Source organism: Oncorhynchus tshawytscha, linkage group LG03, assembly GCF_018296145.1.
Source record: "Oncorhynchus tshawytscha isolate Ot180627B linkage group LG03, Otsh_v2.0, whole genome shotgun sequence".
NCBI classification, from domain to species: domain Eukaryota; kingdom Metazoa; phylum Chordata; class Actinopteri; order Salmoniformes; family Salmonidae; genus Oncorhynchus; species Oncorhynchus tshawytscha.
The window spans coordinates 9163048-9186564 of record NC_056431.1 but is presented as its reverse complement, the minus strand read 5'-3'; the positions used below and the strand labels follow the sequence as shown (position 1 = coordinate 9186564).

The following is a 23517-nucleotide window of genomic DNA, read 5'->3' as shown; positions in this document are numbered from 1 at the left end:
TGTTTTTTCATGTATAAATATTCTTGCGTATGTTATTATTGGACGAACGTCAGAAATAGTGTGATGGGTACTCAATATAGCACTAGTTTCATTTTTGGAAAAATAATGTTCCCAAAGTAAACAGGCTATTTTTCAGGACCAGATAATAGAATATGCATATAATTGACAGCTTAGGATAGAAAACACTCTAAAGTTTCCAAAACTATAAAAAATATTGTCTGTGAGTATAACAGAACTGATATTGCAGGCGAAAGCCTGAGAAAAATCCAATCAGGAAGGGACTCTTATTTAGAAACCTCCCCGTTCCTATGCGTCCCCATTGAGCAGTGAAAGGGATATCAACCAGATTCCTTTTTCTATGGCTTCCCTAATGTGTCTAGTGTCACAAGACATAGTTGCAGGCTTTTATTTTGAAAAATTAGCGTGAGCAACAACATTGCGTCAGTGGTCGGCTGGTGGCTCTCAGAGTGATATGTGCGTAATAGACAAATGCGGCCATTGTTTCTCTCGCTCCTACTAAGAAGCCAACTGACCTGGTTGATATACACTGCTCAAAAAAATTAAGGGAACACTTAAACAACACAATGTAACTCCAAGTCAATCACACTTCTGTGAAATCAAACTGTCCACGTAGGAATTGATTGACAGTAAATTTCACATGCTGTTGTGCAAATGGAATAGACAACAGGTGGAAATTATAGGCAATTAGCAAGACACCCCCAATAAAGGATTGGTTCTGCAGGTGGTGACCAAAGACCACTTCTCAGTTCCTATGCTTCCTGGCTGATGTTTTGGTCACTTTTGAATGCTGGCGGTGCTTTCACTCTAGTGGTAGCATGAGACGGAGTCTACAACCCACACAAGTGATTCAGGTTGTGCAGCTCAACCAGGATGGCACATCAATGCGAGCTGTGGCAAGAAGGTTTGCTCTGTCTGTCAGCGTAGTGTCCAGAGCATGGAGGCGCTACCAGGAGACAGGCCAGTACATCAGGAGACGTGGAGGAGGCCGTAGGAGGGCAACAACCCAGCAGCAGGACCGCTACCCACGCCTTTGTGCAAGGATGAGCAGGAGGAGCACTGCCAGAGCCCTGCAAAATGACCTCCAGCAGGCCACAAATGTGCATGTGTCTGCTCAAACGGTCAGAAACAGACTCCATGAGGGTGGTATGAGGGCCCGACGTCCACAGGTGGGGGTTGTGCTTACAGCCCAACACTGTGCAGGACGTTTGGCATTTGCCAGAGAACACCAAGATTCTCTTCACATGAAAGCAGGTTCACACTGAGCACATGTGACAGACGTGACATTCTGGAGACGCCGTGGAGAACGTTCTTCTGCCTGCAACATCCTCCAGCATGACCGGTTTGGCGGTGGGTCAGTCATGGTGTGGGGTGGCATTTCTTTGGGGGGCCGCACAGCCCTCCATGTGCTCGCCAGAGGTAGCCTGCCTGCCATTAGGTACCGAGATGAGATCCTCAGACCCATTGTGAGACCATATGCTGGTGCGGTTGGCCCTGGGTTCCTCCTAATGCAAGACAATGCTAGACCTCATGTGGCTGGAGTGTGTCAGCAGTTCCTGCAAGAGGAAGGCATTGATGCTATGGACTGGCCCGCCCGTTCCCCAGAACTGAATCCAATTGAGCACATCTGGGACATCATGTCTCGCTCCATCCACCAACGCCACGTTGCACCACAGACTGTCCAGGAGTTGGAGGATGCTTTAGTCCAGGTCTGGGAGGAGATCCCTCAGGAGACCATCCGCCACCTCATCAGGAGCATGCCCAGGCGTTGTAGGGAGGTCATACAGGCACGTGGAGGCCACACACACTACTGAGCCTGATTTTGACTTGTTTTAAGGACATTACATCAAAGTTGGATCAGCCTGTAGTGTGGTTTTCCACTTTCATTTTGAGTGTGACTCCAAATCCAGACCTCCATGGGTTGATAAATTTGATTTCCATTGATCATTTTTGTGTTTGATTTTGTTGGCAGCACATTCAACTATGTAAAGAAAAAAGTATTTAATAAGAATATTTCATTCATTCAGATCTAGGATGTGTTATTTTAGTGTTCCCTTCATTATTTTGAGCAGTGTATTACCGAATAGATATTTGAAAAACACCTTGAGGATTGATTATAAAAAACGCTTTCCCATGTTTCTGTCGATATTATGGATCTAATTTGGAATATTTTCCGGCGTTGTCATGACCGCAATTTCCGGTCGATTTCTCAGCCAAACGTGAAAAACAAATGGAGGTATTCCGGCTACAAAAATAATCTTTATGGAAAAAAGGAACATTTTCAATCTAACTGGGAGTCTCGTGAGTGAAAACATCCAAAGCTCATCAAAGGTAAACAATTTAATTTGATTGCTTTTCTGATTTTCGTGACCAAGCTGCTTGCTGCTAGCTAGGCATAATGCTATGCTAGGCTATCGATAAACTTACACAAATGCTTGTCTTGCTTTTCTGTAAAGCATCATTTCAAAATCTGAGATGACAGGGTGATTAACAAAAGGCTAAGCTGTGTTTCAATATATTTCACTTGTGATTTCATGAATATGAATATTTTCTAGTAATATTTTTTGTCCGTTGCGTTATGCTAATTAGTGTCAGTTGATGACAATTCTCCCGGATCCGGGAGTGGTAGTTCCAAGAGGATAACTTATTAAGCCATTCTCTCATCCGCAGCACAGGAGAAAAACTCCCCGGGTTTTGCCTGATAAAGGGGTTTGTGGCCGCTGTCTGTGAAACTCTTAACCGTAGATTCCTCAGGTTGGAAAATGTAAGACATATGTCCCTCACTCGTACCCAAAACTCCTTTAAAACATTCTGGGGTCTCACACAAAACTTCCTCGAGGCTTTTGTCATTGGGTTCATGACAAGAGACGCATAGCACTCCGAGAATTGGCCTAGGAAACATAATTTTCTGTTAAATATTCTGGGTTTTATTTTTAAAATCTTGTTTAGTGTTCTGGGGCCGCATGTCTTGTTCTGGACTTTATTTATAATGCGTCTGCCACACCCAATACCCCCGGACATTCCTGTTTCATAGACAACAGGTCAATAAAAGGTCAATAAAACAGGAGGTGGGGGGGGCATACTCTTTGAAATGTTCCAACACATCCCCCCCCAGTTCAAAGAGGTCCCTAGACATCAATCATCATGACAACTTCAAAGGAATAGATGCAATATATGCATAAATTAGCACACCCTCTAACGCGTGAGAACAGGAACAGGATGCCCATATATGGGCATAAGCACGTGATAAGTTCCCGCCAGGGTGTCCTGACAGGATGCCCAAATATGGGCATGCACACGTCATCCTGACATAGGGTCATATTTCAAACATTTGACGTGTGCCGTCTACTTTATTCTCTCTCCCAGTCGTTCATATGCCACCGTGCTATACAATAAGGCCGTGAAAACAAAAAGATCACAGTCACACAGTGCCAGAATAAATTCAACTACACATGTTTCATCACAAAACCGTAGAGCACGGTCAAGCAAGTTAACGTTTTCAACAACTACTGACTTAGAACCACAGAGTTCCTGCAAGTGAGCACAAAGAAAAGGAGCACTGGCTCCGCTATTCCAGCACCATTGCAACAAATCAACAAGGCTATAGTTTAATACATTAAAAACAAACTTAAAGATACCTAAAACGATTTAGTCCAATGTTGCTAAATATCATGTGTGTGTCCATGGTACTGTTTGTCTGTGTTTGTGTGTTTGCATGTGCACTTGTGTCAATTTTGTCTTGCAAATTGTCTGAAAATTATGAAGACAGATGAAAGATAAATTGGTCAGTCATTTGGGGAAGCCTGGCTTCCCTGGCATCCATGAATACACATCACTGGCAGGGGTTGACTCATAACCTGCAGTCCCCGCTGTTACATCTGTGCGGGCGGGACTGCGTGGATGAAGGGTGGGTGGCGGGCGGATTGAATAAAGAAAAAACAATACCTTAAAAATGTATAATTCTTTTGCAATTTATGTTTATAGGCTACATTGAGGTTTTTCTTTCATTATTTTAGGCTATCTGGCATTAGTTCTTAATCCTAAAATGCAGACCCTAACTGTATGCGTGCCAAATAACCAACACACCAAATGCTTTTGGGATCGGGCAGAAAAAGTTCAAGTCGATCCACAGAGACAAAATTACAATGTCGAAGTTTAATTCAATAAGAGAAAAGCTGGGAAATGGAGAGTTGAAAATAAAGAGAAGGGTTTAATGTTTGGGTGGTAAAAGTGGTAAAAGAGGATGACAGCAGTATCGGTTATGTTATTTATGTGTGATGACTGTGAGGTGCTATATTAGGCCGACAGTCACAAGACGGGGACTCCAAATAGACCTATGATAAGTGAAAGGAACTGTAGCCTACAGTTCAAATGGGTTTAACTGAAATGTGGACACTGACTGCCGGTCTATGGCCTTTCACATAGCCTTAATTTGAACTCCTGCAGAATTAAGCATTTCTTGCAGTACAATTATACACCAAATGTAAGCAACATTTAGACTCTGAAACAGAAATATTATTTATTTATTTCAGCATCTTGAGAGAATGCGAATGCGCAGTTAGAAGTGCTATCTTTATCAGAGTCATAAAAGCTGATAGTATTTCAGCCACATAAAATATGCATCCAAGCCGAACTGAAAGCTAATTATAGACAAGTTGACTAACAAATAGCCTACCAAAATGTTGAAAATTATAAGCAGAAACATCTAAATCAGGCAAAACACATTCCTGCACCCCCTGTAAAAAAATTGTTACGCCGTCTCTGACAGTAACATACAGCACATGTTCTATATTTACGGATTAGGGTCGGATGTTGGCCCGTCCCCCTATAGCTCCTCTCACCAGCCTCCTCTGGTGCCCACAGAGAGCCGTGATGATGTCATCCAAAAATATAGCAGACATTGGATCAATATAACATTTTAATATCTTCGGTTGTAAGAAATAATTTTTTAAAAATCTGCCTCAGCGAAATGTATTTAAATAATTCAATGGATGTTTTGTGCACAAAGGTGATGACTTAGTGTCTTATTAGGAATGTTCAAATCTGACTTCTCTATGAGGCCATGTATTGAAACTGCCTTTCTGGGCCGGGCATCAGTTAAACTGCAGTACCGAAGAAAAGCAATAGTAACCATTGAAACCATGTTTCTTGACTGGAACCCTGGCCCTTTGGTAATAGCCAGCCAATAGGCTAGCTGGCTTTAGCCTGGCCCTTTGGTAATAGCCAGCCAATAGGCTAGCTGGCTGTAGCCTGGCCCTTTGGTAATAGCCAGCCAATAGGCTAGCTGGCTGTAGCCTGGCCCTTTGGTAATAGCCAGCCAATAGGCTAGCTGGCTGTAGCCTGGCCCTTTGGTAATAGCCAGCCAATAGGCTAGCTGGCTGTAGCCTGGCCCCCAAAAAGTTGCAAGATAGACTTTTTAGCTTCCCACATCTCTCCATGTGAAATAATCAGATTTATTTTTAAAAACATAGTGTATATGCCCTGGCAAGTATTCTTATACTTGCACGTGTAACCTAAAACATTATCCCAGTTTGATTGGGTGCTTGTGTACTCATTCCCATATCAGCTAAAAATATAACCACAGTTTTTTGGTCTCTGTAATAACTGTTCTCCTCTCTCCAGACCCCAGCTTTCTGTCAGTGAGTGAAGAGGTGAAGTTGAGGGAAGTGGTATCTGCCTCATGCTTGGTGTCTCACTCCTGCCCATCTTATCCCCCTCTCCTCACCTGGAACCACTCCGGAACATGCAGTGTCCAATCACAGCAGCTGACCAACGGCCAGTGGGAAGTGACATCATCCCTGACCTTTAACCCCACCATCAGTGATAACAACCAGCCTCTGGTCTGCACAGCAGCATTCAGGGGAGGGAAGACAGTGAACAGGTCTAAAACTCTCAATGTCAAATGTAAAGTGGAACAATCCTGTGAGTTAACAACAATGTTTTGAAGATTTATACTTCCATTTCTGTGAAAACATAATGCTTCTGTGCAGATTTAGTGGTACTGAGTGTGAGTAATAGCCCTGACTAAAGTTAACATGGGGATAGGTACAGTAACAATCTTATAATATTTTATACTAATTATAAGAGATTTGACCTTTAGCTTCTGAAAAACTTTCAGTTTGGCAATGTAAAAAAAAATATTGTCAAAGATATTACACTTTAGGGGCTTAACCCTCAAGAGTAGAGCTAAAATCAGTCAGAGACAAAATACGGGAAGTCCAAAAATAAAGAAAAATTAAGAAACGGGTAGTGTAAGCAGGATGGTAATATTTCCTTTATATATCATGCACTTTGTCTCTGTAGGAGGGTGGATATGAGACTATAGCAAGAAAGATAAAAGCAAGCAAGTAATTGGATTTTAGACATTGAATGTCTTGATTGTCATGTTAGAAATTCAATGGAGAGTAATTATTTCCCTTTTCCTGCAGGTCCAGCACTAAGAGGAAGGGATGGGGATTGAAAAATTACCATGGCATTTTCTTACTCACTTCTTTTGGCTTGGAGGTAAGACAGTCACTTAACAGCACTATCAACAAGGCATGTCATACAGGCCATAGTTTTGTCGCACCTGGACTACTGTTCAATCGTGCCGTCAGGTGCCACAAAGAGGGACTTAGGAAAATTGCAATTGGCTCAGAACAGTTTAGCACAGCTGGCCCTTGGATGTACACAGAGTGCTAACATTAATAATATGCATGTCAATCTCGCCTGGCTCAAAGTGGAGGAGAGATTGACTTCATCACTACTTGTATTTTTGAGAGTTATTGACATGTTGAATGCACCGAGCTGTCTGTTTGAACTACTGGCACACAGCTTGTACACCCATGCATACCTCACAAGACATGTCAGTAGAGGTCTCTTCACAGTCCCCAAGTACAGAACAGACTATGGGAAGCGTACAGTACTATCTAGAGCTATGACTATATGGAACTTTATTCCACATCAAGTAACTCATTGCAAGCAGTAAAATTAGATTTAATTAAAATTACAAATACACAGCGGGGTCTGTGAACCAATACAAAACATAGGCACAGACACATGCACACAAACACACGATAACATACGCACTATACACATGGATTTTGTGTTGTAGATATGTGGTAGTAGAGTAGGGGCCTTAGCACACCCACTTAAAAAAAAGATTTCACAACATATTATGTATAAACTGCCTTTATTTTGCTGGACCCCTGGAAGAGCAGCTGCTGCCTTGTCAAAACAAATATGTACTGTCTGTAGTAAATCATTTGAATTTGATAGAATTTGTTCAAACTTACCAGTGTGGTCAGTTGAATGTCTAACTGCTCTTACTAAATTGTTTCCTACTGCTATTTCAGTGATGGGAGTTGATGCCTCGTCATGGACTGCTGACGTGCCCAAGTCCGTCTCCAGCCTACGGGGCTCATGCATCGTGATTCCCTGCTCATTCAACTACCCAGAACCAGAGAAGAAGCCCTCCAAATTCACTGGCATCTGGTTCAAAGGCACCCATGATACTATATACCACCCAGACAGCTCCAACATCATCAAAGCCTACAGGGGTCGTACAGAGCTGGTGGGAGACCTCCGGCAGAAGAACTGCTCTCTCAGAATCAACCCCCTCCATGACAGTGACAAAGGATCCTTTACTTTCAGGATTGAAATGGAAGACCATAACAAGTATTCATACAAAGAGGACACAGTCTCCATTACAGTGAGCAGTAAGTCCCCAGGGGAACAATTGACAAGGAGAAATTCAAATGTTGTATTATTGTATCCCATTATTTACCCTAATGATAGCTATAGCTTCTTGTTGATTTAAATTATAGTGCTGAAAGGACAGACCCAATAACTGGTGGATGCATGCCTCAAAAGAACTGCAATAACTGTTATCTTCTCTTTGCTGATATCAGGCTCTCCAGACCCCCCCTCTCTGTCAGTGAGGGAGGAGGTGAAGGTGGGGGAAGTGGTTTCTGCCTCCTGCTCTATGTCTCGCTCCTGCCCATCTGATTCCCCTCTCCTAACCTGGAGCCACTCCGGAACACACAGTGTCCAATCACAGCAGCTGACCAATGCCCAGTGGGAAGTGACGTCATCCCTGACCTTTAGCCCCAGCAGCACTGATCACAACCAGTCTCTGGTCTGCACAGCAGCATACAGGGGAAGGAAGACAGTGAAAAGTTTGAAAACTCTCAATGTCAAATGTAAGTGCACCACACCTGTGTGTTAACAACACTGTTTCATAGATTTACACTTTCACTTCTGTGAAAACAGAGGCTGTGTTCGAAATACCCATACTAACATACTGTATACTACATACTTAATGAGTATATCCTACATACTATATACTATTAGTTAATTTTAATATAATGTAAACAAACAGTATCCTTTCAGTTGAGCATACTAGCGTTTCGCCTGTCTATCAGAAATGTATTATGTTGCTATGCAACCTCTGTTAAGTTCATGTTGTAAGTATCCCTATATTTCTGTTATTAAGGGGCTATCCCTCTGTCAAGAGTGCGCCTGCGCGGGAAGTTTAGTTGTTGATGGACCTAGCCCAGAGTGGAATGGCTACCTTGTGGTGTGTTCATACGGTATAGTAAACTTTGTTCAACTGGAACCTTGTTGTTGTGTCATTTCGATTTAACATTGGTAGCAGAGGATGGTAAATAACAACAATGTGCTACCTCACTTCGACGAGAAGAGGTCGTACAAAAGTTAGAAAAATGAACTTCTGGACACGGGTTACTAATCTGGATGAGAAAAAGCAAGAACTTGCGGTGGTATTATCACTCGAGGGAAGAGTGAGAGATACAGCACTGGAAATATGCATTGAGGATTTGAACAACGTTGATGTATGGGAACTTTGATCAGAGCACTGGATTCTGTATTTCTTAAAGAAGTGAAAGACCGTGCCTACGAAGCATATTCAAACTTTGACAGTGTTACGAGAGATATTTCAGTTGCAATGACGGACTACATCATTGATTTCGAACAGAGGTAAAATTGGATGCACAAGTACGACATGGTACTCCCGGATGCAGTGTTAGCTTTCAAGTTGCTAGATACTGCCTGTCTAGATGGTAGGGAGAAACAGTTGGCTTTGACTGCTTGTACTGTGCTGACTTTTGCATCAATGAAGTCGGCACTAAAAAATGTTGGTGAAAAGACGTCTGTCACACCAATAGCAGATGGAATGAAAGTGAGTGGCGCAGCATATTACACTGAGCAGCAGAGAAAAGGCACCAACAAGTCACGTTCTCAAGACAACCAGAAGAGGGCGCCATTCCCTACAGATATCCCCTTACTATTAAGAAAAGCTTCCCTCAAGAAGGCAGGGGCTGTACTAGACATAAAAAATGACAAGGCAGTGATGTTTAAACAACCAGTGACTCTTGAACTTACACACAGAGTCCATGTAAAAATGAGATTCTGATGAACACAAAGCACCTTTCAGCCCTACATGCAGCGAGAAAAGCGTTCACTGAAGCAGAGTGCTCAGAGAGAATTCACAGGGCTCTGCGTGAAGAGCTACGGCCCACCGATGAGAAGTATGAAACTGGAAACAAAGTGTACTACAAACGAGTTGACTCCCAAAAGACTCACCGACATGCGCCTCACAGTCACTCAGATTGCTGATGACTGTGATCTGCCAGAAAACAATTGAAACTTAATTCCATAGACATCAAATCTGCGTTTTGCAGGGAACAGATCTGTCAAGGGACATTCACATCCGACCTCCGCCTGAAGCTAAAAGCGAAGGAACACTGTGGAAACTAAAAAAGTGTGTGTATGGACTGGCAGATGCATCACTCTACTGGTACAACAAAGTCAAGGCAACAATGCAGGTGTCCCCCTTTGCAGGTGGAAAAATGTCACAAGTGGATCCTGCAGTCTTCTATTGGCTTGATCAAGACTGCAATGTGTCTGGAGTACTTGCCTGTCATGTTGATGACTTTATATGGGGTGGCTCACAGACCTTTGCTACAACTGTGATTCCACACCTCAAAGCTGTTTTCCAGGTCGGCCGTGAGGAGCATGATCATTTTTGTTATGTTGGCATAGAGTTCATTACAGTTGGTGGATCAATACTGATGCAACAGGAGAGCTATATCAAGAATCTTCAACCCATCCACATGGATTCTTCAAGAGCCGTACAAAGGAATTCTCCTCTCTGTGGAACTGAAGCTGATCAATTGAGGTCAAAGATAGGTCAAATTCTATGGGTTGCTAGACAGAGTAGACCTGATGTAATGTTTGATGGTTGAAACTTGGCATCTAACACAAAACACGCCACTGTACAAACCATTCATGAGGCAAACAAAGTTGTTCGTGAACTGAAATCACAACAAGTGACTTTAAAGTTTCAGCATGTTGGAAAAGATGACACTTTGAAACTAGTTGTCTTCAGTGATGCTCCGCTAGGGAACCTTACAGATGGAGGCACACAAGGTGAACATCTAATTGTGCTAATGGGTGAAGGAGGAAGATTCTCTCCTATCTGTTGGCAGTCAAAAAGGATCAGAAGGGTTGTCCGAAGCACACTTGCTGGAGAAACACTTGCTCTTGTGGATGGAATTGACAATGTGATCTTTCTTGCAACTCTGTTCTCAGAGCTAACCACTGGTGAGACAAAACGGCACATTCTACTGGCCTTTGTATCACTGACAGCTACTCATTAGTTGATGTCAACCAAGTCTGTCACAGAGAAAAGACTTCGTCTTGAGATTAGCAGCATCAAGGAATTTATTCAAGCACAGAGAATCCAGCGGATTCTGTGGTCGGCCACAAAGGACCAGCTTGCTGACTGTCTGACTAAAAAAGGAGCATCCGGTCTTGTGCTCCTACAGGCTCTCAGTAATGGAAAGTGGCAGCTTGAGTAATACAAATAAATACTGTCACACAACCCCATTTGTAATGGGGAACTTGAATAATACTTGGACATTTAATTATGTTGTTGATGTTTTATTTGTCTTTAAAGAAAAGAGGGAGATTGTTAAGTTCATGTTTTAAGTATCCCTATGTTTCTGTTATTACGGTGCTATCACTCTGTCAAGAGTGCGCCTGCGTGGGAAGTTTAGTTGTTGATGAACCTAGCCTTGAGTGGAATTGCTACCTTGTTGTGTTCATACAGTACAGTACACTTTGTTAAACTGGAACCTTGTCGTTGTGTCATTTCGAGATAACACCTCTTGCTAGCTTGTTAGCATAACAAATCACTAGCTAGACATTTTTGTGTTCGTAAATTCAATCTGGAGTGCCAGAGTGCGCTCCCGGCGTTGTTAAATTCAGAGCGTTGTCAGATTGTCCATTCCTAAATTCTGAGCGTTTCACATCTCAGTGTGTACTGAGCGCAAGTTGGCCCAGGAGTAGGGTTGAGCAGAGCGTTCTGACCATAACAATGGCAGTCAGGCATACAAGCTAACTGGGTAACTACTTCCATACACAAATGAGAGAACATCTCACTATGACCATTTTAGTCGCCATAGCAGAGCTGGTTAGGCTGTTTTCATGTTATCCAGAGCGTTGGTGACTGTAACTGTGTTGCTGGCAAAAAATGTATTATGCTTTTTTTCCGACATTTACTGACACCGGCCATATTAAACAGGTGTTAAGCGTTAGTAAATTCATCAGTTATTCTGCACTCTGGCACACTCAGTGCTCTGAAATCGGAGAAGATAGCCAGAGCGAATTTGTGTCCATTGAGAACGCACAACAACTATATCACTTAGCTAAGAATGACACAAATAATCAAGTCTATAAACGTTGGATAGTTAGTTAGATAGAATGTAGTTAATATACTGGCAAGTTCCATGATTAGTAGCAAACTCACGAGGTAGCTAGCTAACATACCGGTAGTACTTACTGCTGTAATGATATGCTATGTGGTTTCGTAAGAATAGCATAGCCAACACATTGTCAGCCAACATAACGTGTAACTCATTTGAAAAGTCATTACTTTATTACATTGCTCAACATTTTCTTAACATTTGTCATAATCAGTTAAAGCAATGAATTTGTATCCGTTCTCGTTGGACTTCGGCTGCATATTTTCTGCCATTTTGTGAAGCCACGCCCATTTTCTGAAGAATTGTTTTATGGGCCCTAAAAGTATGAAAATAGTGTCCACTGGGTGTATACTTCATATTTTGGCAAATGCATTATGACATCCGGGAACTTTTGAAATACTAACTAAATCGAAACTATGACCAATAAGCATACTACATGCTCAATTTACATCACAAATAGTATGGTTAGTGTAGTGTCTTAACACTTAGTACTTATTTATGTAATAAAAAAGACTCTGAATACAAGCAATTGAACTGGAGCTTCACATTTACTCAAACTAGTTAGTACCAGAATAACATAGAACAATACTGCACATGACCAAGGGTGCTCCATCCTTAAAGGGGACATCAGTAATTAACAGAACATAACATTCCTTCTCTTATACAATCAGAGTCACTTTTACCAAACCACAACTGAAACATTTCCCAGAACTTGTTGTAGTTATTTTGCATCTTTTAATTTGAACTTGAACAGTTCGTTTTTGTTTGTTTGTTTATAACTCTAGTCTGTCTGGTGGACGGTGCATTCGTTCTGGGTAGCGCCTCAGATTGTCTTGAGGCTCCTGAACATCCTCAGTGTGTGCTTGTTCCATTATAGCGTCTGCTATAGCAGCACCTTCATCAACACGTTCCCTTCTTTCAGCCTGGGGTCTCTACTGCCCCACCGTCCTCTACAGTTCCCTGTGTGTCACTCTCAGGATCTCTCTGTGCCTGTTCTCTCTACTGCCCCACCGTCCTCTACAGTTCCCTGTGTGTCACTCTCAGGATCTCTCTGTGCCTGTTCTCTCTACTGCCCCACCGTCCTCTACAGTTCCCTGTGTGTCACTCTCAGGATCTCTCTGTGCCTGTTCTCTCTACTGCCCCACCGTCCTCTATAGTTCCCTGTGTGTCACTCCCAGGATCTCTCTGTGCCTGTTCTCTCTACTGCCCCACCGTCCTCTACAGTTCCCTGTGTGTCACTCTCAGGTTCTCTCTCTGTGCCTGTTCTCTCTACTGCCCCACCGTCCTCTACAGTTCCCTGTGTGTCACTCTCAGGATCTCCCCCTGTGCCTGTTCTCTCTACTGCCCCACCGTCCTCTACAGTTCCCTGTGTGTCACTCCCAGGATCTCTCTGTGCCTGTTCTCTCTACTGCCCCACCGTCCTCTATAGTTCCCTGTGTGTCACTCCCAGGATCTCTCTGTGCCTGTTCTCTCTACTGCCCCACCGTCCTCTACAGTTCCCTGTGTGTCAGGATCTCTCTGTGCCTGTTCTCTCTACTGCCCCACCGTCCTCTCAGGATCTCTCTGTGCCTGTTCTCTCTACTGCCCCACCGTCCTCTATAGTTCCCTGTGTGTCACTCCCAGGATCTCTCTGTGCCTGTTCTCTCTACTGCCCCACCGTCCTCTACAGTTCCCTGTGTGTCTCTCTCAGGATCTCTGTGCCTGTTCTCTCTACTGCCCCACCGTCCTCTACAGTTCCCTGTGTGTCACTCCCAGGATCTCTCTGTGCCTGTTCTCTGTCGATTGTTGTGCTGTTTTCCGTGGAATGCATTTGGTTAATGTGACGCCGCCACATTATGTCTGGGCTCACTTGAACCTGGTAAGTTCTGGGTCCCGTTTGTGTATGTACGGTCCCTCTTGTCCATTTCCCTCCTCTTCTGTAGTCTCGCACCATCACTTCCTGTCCTGTTTGGAGATGGCGCTCCCGGCCACCGGAGAGCATCTTGGCTTGTTTGTTCAGCACTTCATTACGCCTGTTTGGCTTCATGATGTCCAGCTGTGTGCGGAGAGGCCTCCCGAACATCAGTGCGGCTGGGCTTTCATTTGTCGTGGCATGTGGGGTGTTTCGGTAGGAGGCCAGGAACTTGGCCAGTTTTGTTTGCAAAGTCCCTTCGTCTCGTTTTGCTGCACGCAGTCCTTGCTTTAGGGTTTGCACAAAGCGTTCTGCCAGCCCATTGGTGGCAGGGTGGTACGGAGCTGAGGTTGAGTGTTTGATTCCATTTACTGACATGAATCTTGTAAACTCATCACTTACAAAAGCTTGCGCGTTGTCACTTACCAGCTGCAGTGGCAAACCGAAGCGTGCAAACGTTGTTCTGAGACACTCTATCATCTGAGCTGAGGTGGAGGAGTCAGTGCAAAACACCTCTGGCCATTTGGAATGGGCATCCACTATAACCAGAAACATGTGCTTTTCAAAGGGACCAGCGTAGTCCACATGAATTCTCTGCCATGGCTCTGCGGGCCATTCCCATGGGTGGACTGGGACAGGAGCAGGCATGTGAAGGGTTTCCATATATCCACTACAGTTCTTTGCCATATTTTCTATTTGTTGGTCCAGACCTGGCCACCAGAAGTGGCTCCTTGCGAGCAGCTTCATTTTGACAATTCCAACATGACCTTCATGTAGTTGCTGCAAGACTAGATGTTGGCATTTCTGGGGTATCATGACTCTCATTCCCCACATCAAACATCCTTGGTACGTTGTAATTTCGTTTCTCCGCTGGAAATACGGAGTCAGCTCCTTTCTACCAGTAGCTGGCCATCCTGACATGGTGTAGGTGTACACTTTTGACAAGGTCACATCTTTCCTTGTCTCCTGTTTGATAACTGTGCTTGTGACTGGTAGGGCCTCAAGCTGAGCGGTATGGAACATGTCCACTGCATCCACCCTCCTTTGTCTTTCTCTTGTACACGGCAGTCTGGATAATCCATCTGCATTTGTGTGGAGGGATGACGGCTTAAACTCAATGTCATACATATGACTGGCAAGGAACAGGGCGTATCGCTGTAACCTGGCTGCTGTCATTGGACTGAAAATGGAAAGCAACGGCTGGTGATCTGTAACCAGTGTGAAACACTGCCATATAGGTGTGGGTGGAACACTAGTGCCAGTGCTTCTTTGTCGATTTGTGAGTCGTTTTTCTCTGCATCATTCAATGTTCGTGACGCAAATGCAACTGGCCTCTCTGACCCATCTTTCAGTGTGTGTGAAAGGACGGCCCCTAATCCATAAGGGGACGCATCACAAGCCAACTTCACTGGCATTTCAGGGTCGTAATGCATCAGGACCTGTTCAGATGTTATGAGCCGTTTTGCCTCCAGAAATGCATTTTCACACTGCTCTGTCCACCGCCATGTCCTATTCTTTTCCAGGAGCTGATTTAGAGGCTGGAGTACTGCTGAAAGGTTTGGGAGGAATCTTCTGTAGTAATTGATCAGTCCCGTGAAAGATCTCACTTCTGTGATATTTTGTGGTCGTGGTGCCTGTACCACTGCCTCAATTTTGTCCTGTGTTTTGTGCAATCCATTGCAGTCAATCTCATGTCCACAGAAGACAATCTTGTCTTTGAAGAACTCACACTTCTTTAAGTTTGCATGTAGACCATACAGACCATACTCTTTGTCGGTGCGTCCTGTTATGATCATGTCATCCAGGATACACTGGGTTCCTGGGATTCCTTGCAAAATCTGGTCAATAGTTCGTTGCCAAATGGCTGGGACTGATAAAATGCTAAAAACCAGGCGGTTATACCTGTATAGACCTTTGTGTGTGTTTATTGTCAGGTACTGTTTGGAACTCTCTTCAACCGGTAGCTGCAGGTAAGCCTGTTTCAGATCGATTTTACTGAAGTGTTTCCCACCAGCTAGTGCAGCAAAGATGTCATCCAGACGTGGTAGGGGGTATTGGTCCACATGCAACATTGGATTCACTGTTACCTTGAAGTCCCCACACATTCTAACAGACCCGTCTTTCTTCACAATAGGAACTATGGGTGTGGCCCATTCGCTTCTGTCCACTTTCGTCAGGATCCCTGTATCCTGCAAGCGATCGATTTCCGCTTCCACCTTTGGTCTCAGGGAGTATGGAACAGATCTGGCTTTTCAGAATTTTGGGGTTGCGTCATCTCTTAGTACAAGTTTTGCTGTGAAGCCTTTTACTGTTCCCATCTGATCACTGAACACTGTGTTGTATTTCTTCCGCAAGTGTTCCAGTGTTTGGTCTGTACCATTCTCTTTGGACTGGAACGTGTGGAGCATTTTCAAGTCACACCAGTTCAGCTTTATTTTTGAAAGCCATTCCCTGCCAAATAATGGGGGGCCAGTTCCAGGCACCACATACAGCTGTAACTGCTGTGTTTGCCCCCCATAATGCACTCTGACCTGCAACGCCCCCATTGGGCTCAATCTCTCTCCTGAGTATGTCTTCAGCAACACATTTGTGTTCTTCAGCTTGATAGCCTTAAAGTGCTCAATGTAGACAGTAGTGGAAATTATAGACACTGCAGATCCTGTGTTCAGCTCCATTTTGAGGGGTTTGCCTTCAATATCTGGTGTCACCCATATTATGCTACTGCTGGGAGAAGTCACTGTGTTTAACTCCATTGTACCAATTTATCGTTCATCTGAATCACTGCCACTGTTCTCTGCTAGTGCATTCACAGACCCTTTAATTTTCTCAGTTTTCCTGTTGTGACTGAATTTTGCTTTGCATGCTCTTTGAATGTGCCCCCTTCTACTGCATTTGTGACAAATTTCGTCTTTGAAACGGCAGTCCTCTGCTCTGTGACCATCTCTGTCACACCTGTTGCATTTTTCGGCCACACGGGGGCGCTGTCGACTGCGTGAAAACTTGTGCAGAAATTTGTGACAGGTCAGTACTTCGTTTACTTTGCAACTCAAATGCATCTTTAGTCGCGATTTCCATAGCCACAGCAATTTCAACAGCCTTTGCAAACGTGAGCTCTGATTCTGTGAGCAAACGTTTTTGAATGTGTTCATGTTTCAGTCCACAAACAAATCTATCCCTTAATGTGTCATTTAGGTTCTCTCCCAACTGGCATTGTTCAGACAGTTTCTTCAACACTGCAACATATGTACTAACACCCTCCCCCTCATTCTGATCTCTCTTGTGGAAACGAAAACGTTCCGCGATGAGGCGTGGTTTAGGTGATAGGTGATTTTGCAATATCTCCACAATCTCTGTGAATGTTTTATTTGAGGGCTTCAGAGGGGCAGTCAGATCTCTTGACTTCCGGCGCCGACAGAGATGGCCGCCTCGCTTCGCGTTCCTAGGAAACTATGCAGTTTTTTGTTTTTTTACGTGTTATTTCTTACACTAGTACCCCAGGTCATCTTAGGTTTCATTACATACAGCCGAGAAGAACTACTGAATATAAGATCAGCGTCAACTCACCATCAGTACGACCAAGAATATGTTTTTCGCGATGCGGATCCTGTGTTCTGCCTTACAACCAGTGTAACGGAGTGGATCACATGCAGCGACCCAAAAAAAAAACGACTCAGAAAAAGAGGGAAACGAAGCGGTCTTCTGGTCAGACTCCGGAGACGGGCACATCGTGCACCACTCCCTAGCATTCTTCTTGCCAATGTCCAGTCTCTTGACAACAAGGTTGATGAAATCCGAGCAAGGGTAGCATTCCAGAGGGACATCAGAGACTGTAACGTTCTCTGCTTCACGGAAACATGGCTAACTGGAGAGACGCAATCCGAAGCGGTGCAGCCAGCGGGTTTCTCCACGCATCGCGCCGACAGAAACAAACATCTTTCTGGTAAGAAGACGGGCGGGGGCATATGCCTTATGGCCAACGTGACATGGTGTGATGAAAGAAACATACAGGAACTCAAATCCTTCTGTTCACCTGATTTAGAATTCCTCACAATCAAATGTAGACCGCATTATCTACCAAGAGAATTCTCTTCGATTATAATCACAGCCGTATATATCCCCCAAGCAGACACATCGATGGCTCTGAACGAACTTTATTTAACTCTCTGCAAACTGGAAACGATTTATCCGGAGGCTGCATTCATTGTAGCTGGGGATTTTAACAAGGCTAATCTGAAAACAAGACTCCCTAAATTTTATCAGCATATCGATTGCGCAACCAGGGGTGGAAAGACCCTGGATCATTGTTACTCTAACTTCCGCGACGCATATAAGGCCCTGCCCCGCCCCCTTTCGGAAAAGCTGACCACGACTCCATTTTGTTGATCCCTGCCTACAGACAGAAACTAAAACAAGAAGCTCCCACGCTGAGGTCTGTCCAACGCTGGTCCGACCAAGCTGACTCCACACTCCAAGACTGCTTCCATCACGTGGACTGGGAGATGTTTCGTATTGCGTCAGACAACAACATTGACGAATACGCTGATACGGTGTGCGAGTTCATTAGAACGTGCGTTGAAGATGTCGTTCCCATAGCAACGATTAAAACATTCCCTAACCAGAAACCGTGGATTGATGGCAGCATTCGTGTGAAACTGAAGGCACGAACCACTGCTTTTAATCAGGGCAAGGTGTCTGGTAACATGACTGAATACAAACAGTGCAGCTATTCCCTCCGCAAGGCTATCAAACAAGCTAAGCGCCAGTACAGAGACAAAGTAGAATCTCAATTCAACGGCTCAGACACAAGAGGCATGTGGCAGGGTCTACAGTCAATCACGGACTACAGGAAGAAACCCAGCCCAGTCACGGACCAGGATGTCTTGCTCCCAGGCAGACTAAATAACTTTTTGCCCGCTTTGAGGACAATACAGTGCCACTGACACGGCCTGCAACGGAAACATGCGGTCTCTCATTCACTGCAGCCGAAGTGAGTAAGACATTTAAACGTGTTAACCCTCGCAAGGCTGCAGGCCCAGACGGCATCCCCAGCCGCGCCCTCAGAGCATGCGCAGACCAGCTGGCCGGTGTGTTTACGGACATATTCAATCAATCCCTATACCAGTCTGCTGTTCCCACATGCTTCAAGAGGGCCACCATTGTTCCTGTTCCCAAGAAAGCTAAGGTAACTGAGCTAAACGACTACCGCCCCGTAGCACTCACATCCATCATCATGAAGTGCTTTGAGAGACTAGTCAAGGACCATATCACCTCCACCCTACCTGACACCCTTGACCCACTCCAATTTGCTTACCGCCCAAATAGGTCCACAGACGATGCAATCTCAACCACACTGCACACTGCCCTAACCCATCTGGACAAGAGGAATACCTATGTGAGAATGCTGTTCATCGACTACAGCTCGGCATTCAACACCATAGTACCCTCCAAGCTCGTCATCAAGCTCGAGACCCTGGGTCTCGACCCCGCCCTGTGCAACTGGGTACTGGACTTCCTGACGGGCCGCCCCAGGTGGTGAGGGTAGGCAACAACATCTCCTCCCCGCTGATCCTCAACACTGGGGCCCCACAAGGGTGCGTTCTGAGCCCTCTCCTGCACTCCCTGTTCACCCACGACTGCGTGGCCATGCACGCCTCCAACTCAATCATCAAGTTTGCGGACGACACAACAGTGGTAGGCTTGATTACCAACAACGACGAGACGGCCTACAGGGAGGAGGTGAGGGCCCTCGGAGTGTGGTGTCAGGAAAATAACCTCACACTCAACGTCAACAAAACTAAGGAGATGATTGTGGACTTCAGGAAACAGCAGAGGGAACACCCCCATCCACATCGATGGAACAGTAGTGGAGAGGGTAGCAAGTTTTAAGTTCCTCGGCATACACATCACAGACAAACTGAATTGGTCCACTCACACAGACAGCATCGTGAGGAAGGCGCAGCAGCGCCTCTTCAACCTCAGGAGGCTGAAGAAATTCGGCTTGTCACCAAAAGCACTCACAAACTTCTACAGATGCACAATCGAGAGCATCCTGGCGGGCTGTATCACCGCCTGGTATGGCAACTGCACCGCCCTCAACCGTAAGGCTCTCCAGAGGGTAGTGAGGTCTGCACAACGCATCACCGGGGGCAAACTACCTGCCCTCCAGGACACCTACACCACCCGATGCTACAAGAAGGCCATAAAGATCATCAAGGACATCAACCACCCGAGCCACTGCCTGTTCACCCCGCTGTCACCCAGAAGGCGAGGTCAGTACAGGTGCATCAAAGCTGGGACCGAGAGACTGAAAAACAGCTTCTATCTCAAGGCCATCAGACTGTTAAACAGCCACCACTAACATTGAGTGGCTACTGCCAACACACTGTCAATGACACTGACTCTACTCCAGCCACTTTAATCATGGGAATTGATGGGAAATTATGTAAATATATCACTAGCCACTTTAAACAATGCTACCTTACATAATGTTACTTACCCTACATTGTTCATCTCATATGCATACGTTGATACTGTACTCTATATCATCGACTGCATCCTTATGTAATACATGTATCACTAGCCACTTTAACTATGCCACTTGGTTTACATACTTATCTCATATGTATATACTGTACTCGATATCATTCACTGTATCTTGCCTATGCTGCTCTGTACCATCACTCATTCATATATCCTTATGTACATATTCTTTATCCCCTTACACTGTGTATAAGACAGTAGTTTTTTTGGAATTGTTAGTTAGATTACTTGCTCGTTATTACTGCATTGTCGGAACTAGAAGCACAAGCATTTCGCTACACTCGCATTAACATCTGCTAACCATGTGTATGTGACAAATAAAATTTGATTTGATTTGATTTGATTTGATAGCAAACTGTATGTTTTTGGGCCAATTAAACTCAACAACGCTGGTACTCTTTTGTTATCAGCAATGTCGTTTGCAATGAAGTACTGTTCCAGTCGTTCAATGTAAGTTGCCCAGTTTTCTTGCGTGTCATCGAACACATCTATTTTCCCGATGCTAGCCATTTTCTTTACCTCCGGCTCCACGGGTCTTTGATCTGCCGCCTCGTTCTCGTCAGCTCTCCCCTCGTCTTCACTGCTTGCTAGCTGTTGTGCTATACAGGGTCAAAATCTTCCTCTCTTCCTACGAACTCCATCTGTATTCGTGATGCACACTGCAGGTAATCATCCTCGTCGCCATTGTAGTGTCTTAACACTTCGTACTTATTTATGTAAAAAGAAAGACTCTGAATACAAGCAATTGAACTGGAGCTTCACATTTACTCAAACTAGTTAGTACCAGAATAACATAGAACAATACTGCGCATGACCAAGGGTGCTCCATCCTTAAAGGGGACATCAGTAATTAACAGAACATAAGAGTTAGTGTGGTTAGTATGAGTATTTGAACACAGCTAGATACCAAAATCTACTATTGTGTACCTTAGCAGCGCTTCCATTCCTTCTTTTTTTCTACTAGAAATAAACTTCTTTGAAAAGGAAACATTAACTTTGTCCACAGCCTGGATTTGGCAAACTTCCCTCTTGAAATCTAAATAGATTGAAAACATGTGGTTGATCCACTGAATTTGTCTTAAGATGTTTATTACATAGTAATAGCATTCTTACTAATGATGTTAATCATAGATGCCCCAGTGGATGTGAAGATTGAGGGAGTGTCCAGTGTGAAGGAAGGAGACTGTAGAGCTGAGATGCTCCAGTGACAGTAACCCTGCTGCCCACAGCTACCACTGGCACAACAGTAGAGGACCTCTGCCCACCACTGGACCTACCATCACACTGGAGAATGTGACCAGACTCACTGAAGCCCTCTACTGCACTGCCATCAATAGAGAGGGACAAGGCAACTCCAGCCCACTGAAACTCAATGTAGAGTGTAAGTAGATGGCACAATTCTGTCAATAAGGAGCATGTCCTTTCTGTGTATATAATGTTAAGACAATTCTCTTCAGGATGTAGCCATACATGTTCAGTTAAAACCAAACTGTTTATCATTCTCATCCCAGACCCCCCTGAGATCAAAGTGGGCTCCGCCTGCACTTCAGACATCTCCATGGTAACCTGTCTGTGCATTGTGGATTCGGAGCCCCCCGGCTCCGTGGAGTGGTCTCTTCCAGATGGACCCCTGCCCAACCAGTCCAGTAACAGAGTGGAGAGGCATGGGTCAGTTACCATGGTGACCCTACAGAGGGCACTAGGCTTCTCTGAGACCGTCCACTGCCATGCCAGCAACACACAGGGCAATATCACCTTGTCTTTCACTGTTTCACTGGAAGTGCATCAAAAATGAAGTATTACATACACTATTAACATCATAAAGGATATCATTGGTACATAAATAAAACAAATGTATTTATTTTTGGACAGATAAGATGTCGATGCTGTACGTTTCAATTGGTATTGCTGCATTAGTGGTGGTATTAATACTAATTTCCATGTCAGCTTGCCTTTTGAACAGGAACGTGTAAGTTACTAGTTTATTTATTTTTGGAGGGAGCTACACAGATTTGTGTTTGTTTTTAGCTGTTTTGTTCTGTTTGTATAAATTGGCAAATTTTTCTCATAAGTGGGAGGAGTCATATGGACCCGTCAGTAACCTGCAAGCAGGAAGTGCATACAGCTAAGTGTGCTTCCTCAGATCCCTCAACATCAAGGTATTTTTCTACAGGCTGTCCTATCTGTGATCATAATGTATACATCCTGCTGAGTTGTTAAAGCCCATTAGCCTACATTTACTCTTGTAGTGTCTTATCAAATGACGGGAATACATCTGAGAGTTGTCCTAACTCTATCCACAGGAAAGAGCAGACAGACACCAGCAGGGAAATCCACACAAACTACTACACCAACGATCACGTATATGGAAACATGGAGGTATGTACTGTAGGCCTACTGCAGACATGTACAGGTGTTGTAAGGATCTGAGAAAAGTTTGCTCTAAATTCAAAGGATATAAAAAACAATAGAGGTGTTGTTGATGATATTTCTGATCTGGTTTCCTGTAGACTGAAGAGGATGGTGACCCATACGAGTGTGATGGTGGAGACGAAGCAGTCTATGGTAACATGTGAACACAACAGGAAGCATGTGGAAGTCAGCTGGCCCAGAGGCCATGGTGTTCAGTCTCTCAAAGGTTCCAGTAAAATATTAACATTTTAACCCAATGTAGCAGAACATATTATATATAAATATATATATATATATATATATATATATATATATATATATATATATATATATATATTATATATTATATAATATGTTCTGCTACATTGGGTTAAATGTTAATATTTTAAAACCAAACTGTTTATCATATATATATAATATATTATATTTGTTAGCTTGATGTAGGTTTATGGTACTATTGGCTAAAGAAAATGGTACATTCTTATTTGGGCTGTGGCTTTGTGTTATATCTTTTACAAGGCTTATGTTTATTATCTATGGCTTGGATAATTTAGAAATGTTTTTACTAAATGTCAATTATACACAAAATACTAACCAGTACTTAGCAATAGCTTGTTTCACTCTTCCCCAGTTGTCTATTGCAATTGTGTGTTGAGGCGGCAGGTAGCCTAGTGGTTAGAGCTTTCGGCCAGTAACCGAAAGGCTGCTAGATTGAATCCCCGAGCTGACAAGGTAAAAATCTGTCGTTCTTCCTCTGAACAAGGCAGTTAACCCACTGTTCCTAGGCCGTCATTGTAAATAATATTTTGTTCATAACTGACTTGTCTAGTTAAATAAAGGTTCAAATAAAATAAACATTTAAAATCTGAGGATAGAATACGTGTGTGAGCT

At 44.0% G+C, this 23517-nt stretch overlaps 2 protein-coding genes across 2 annotated transcripts in view; one reads left to right on the top strand and one right to left on the bottom strand.

Moving 5' to 3' along the window:
* LOC112226848 (sialoadhesin-like) overlaps positions 1–21006 on the bottom strand; it is a 66343-nt gene extending 45337 nt beyond the window's left edge. The window contains exon 1 of the mRNA XM_024391489.2: positions 20734–21006. The gene's annotated coding sequence lies outside the window, so the exon portion shown is untranslated. The remainder of the gene's footprint in view (positions 1–20733) is intronic.
* Positions 6342–22888, top strand: LOC112226945 (sialic acid-binding Ig-like lectin 14). The gene is made up of 8 exons (XM_024439211.2): positions 6342–6522; positions 7353–7715; positions 7908–8198; positions 21346–21595; positions 21726–21882; positions 22287–22373; positions 22518–22593; positions 22725–22888. Exons 1-4 carry the CDS (start codon positions 6468–6470, stop codon positions 21420–21422), a joined length of 786 nt encoding a protein of 261 aa, XP_024294979.1. The 5' UTR covers positions 6342–6467; the 3' UTR covers positions 21423–21595; positions 21726–21882; positions 22287–22373; positions 22518–22593; positions 22725–22888.
* Positions 22889–23517: the final 629 nt, after the last annotated feature.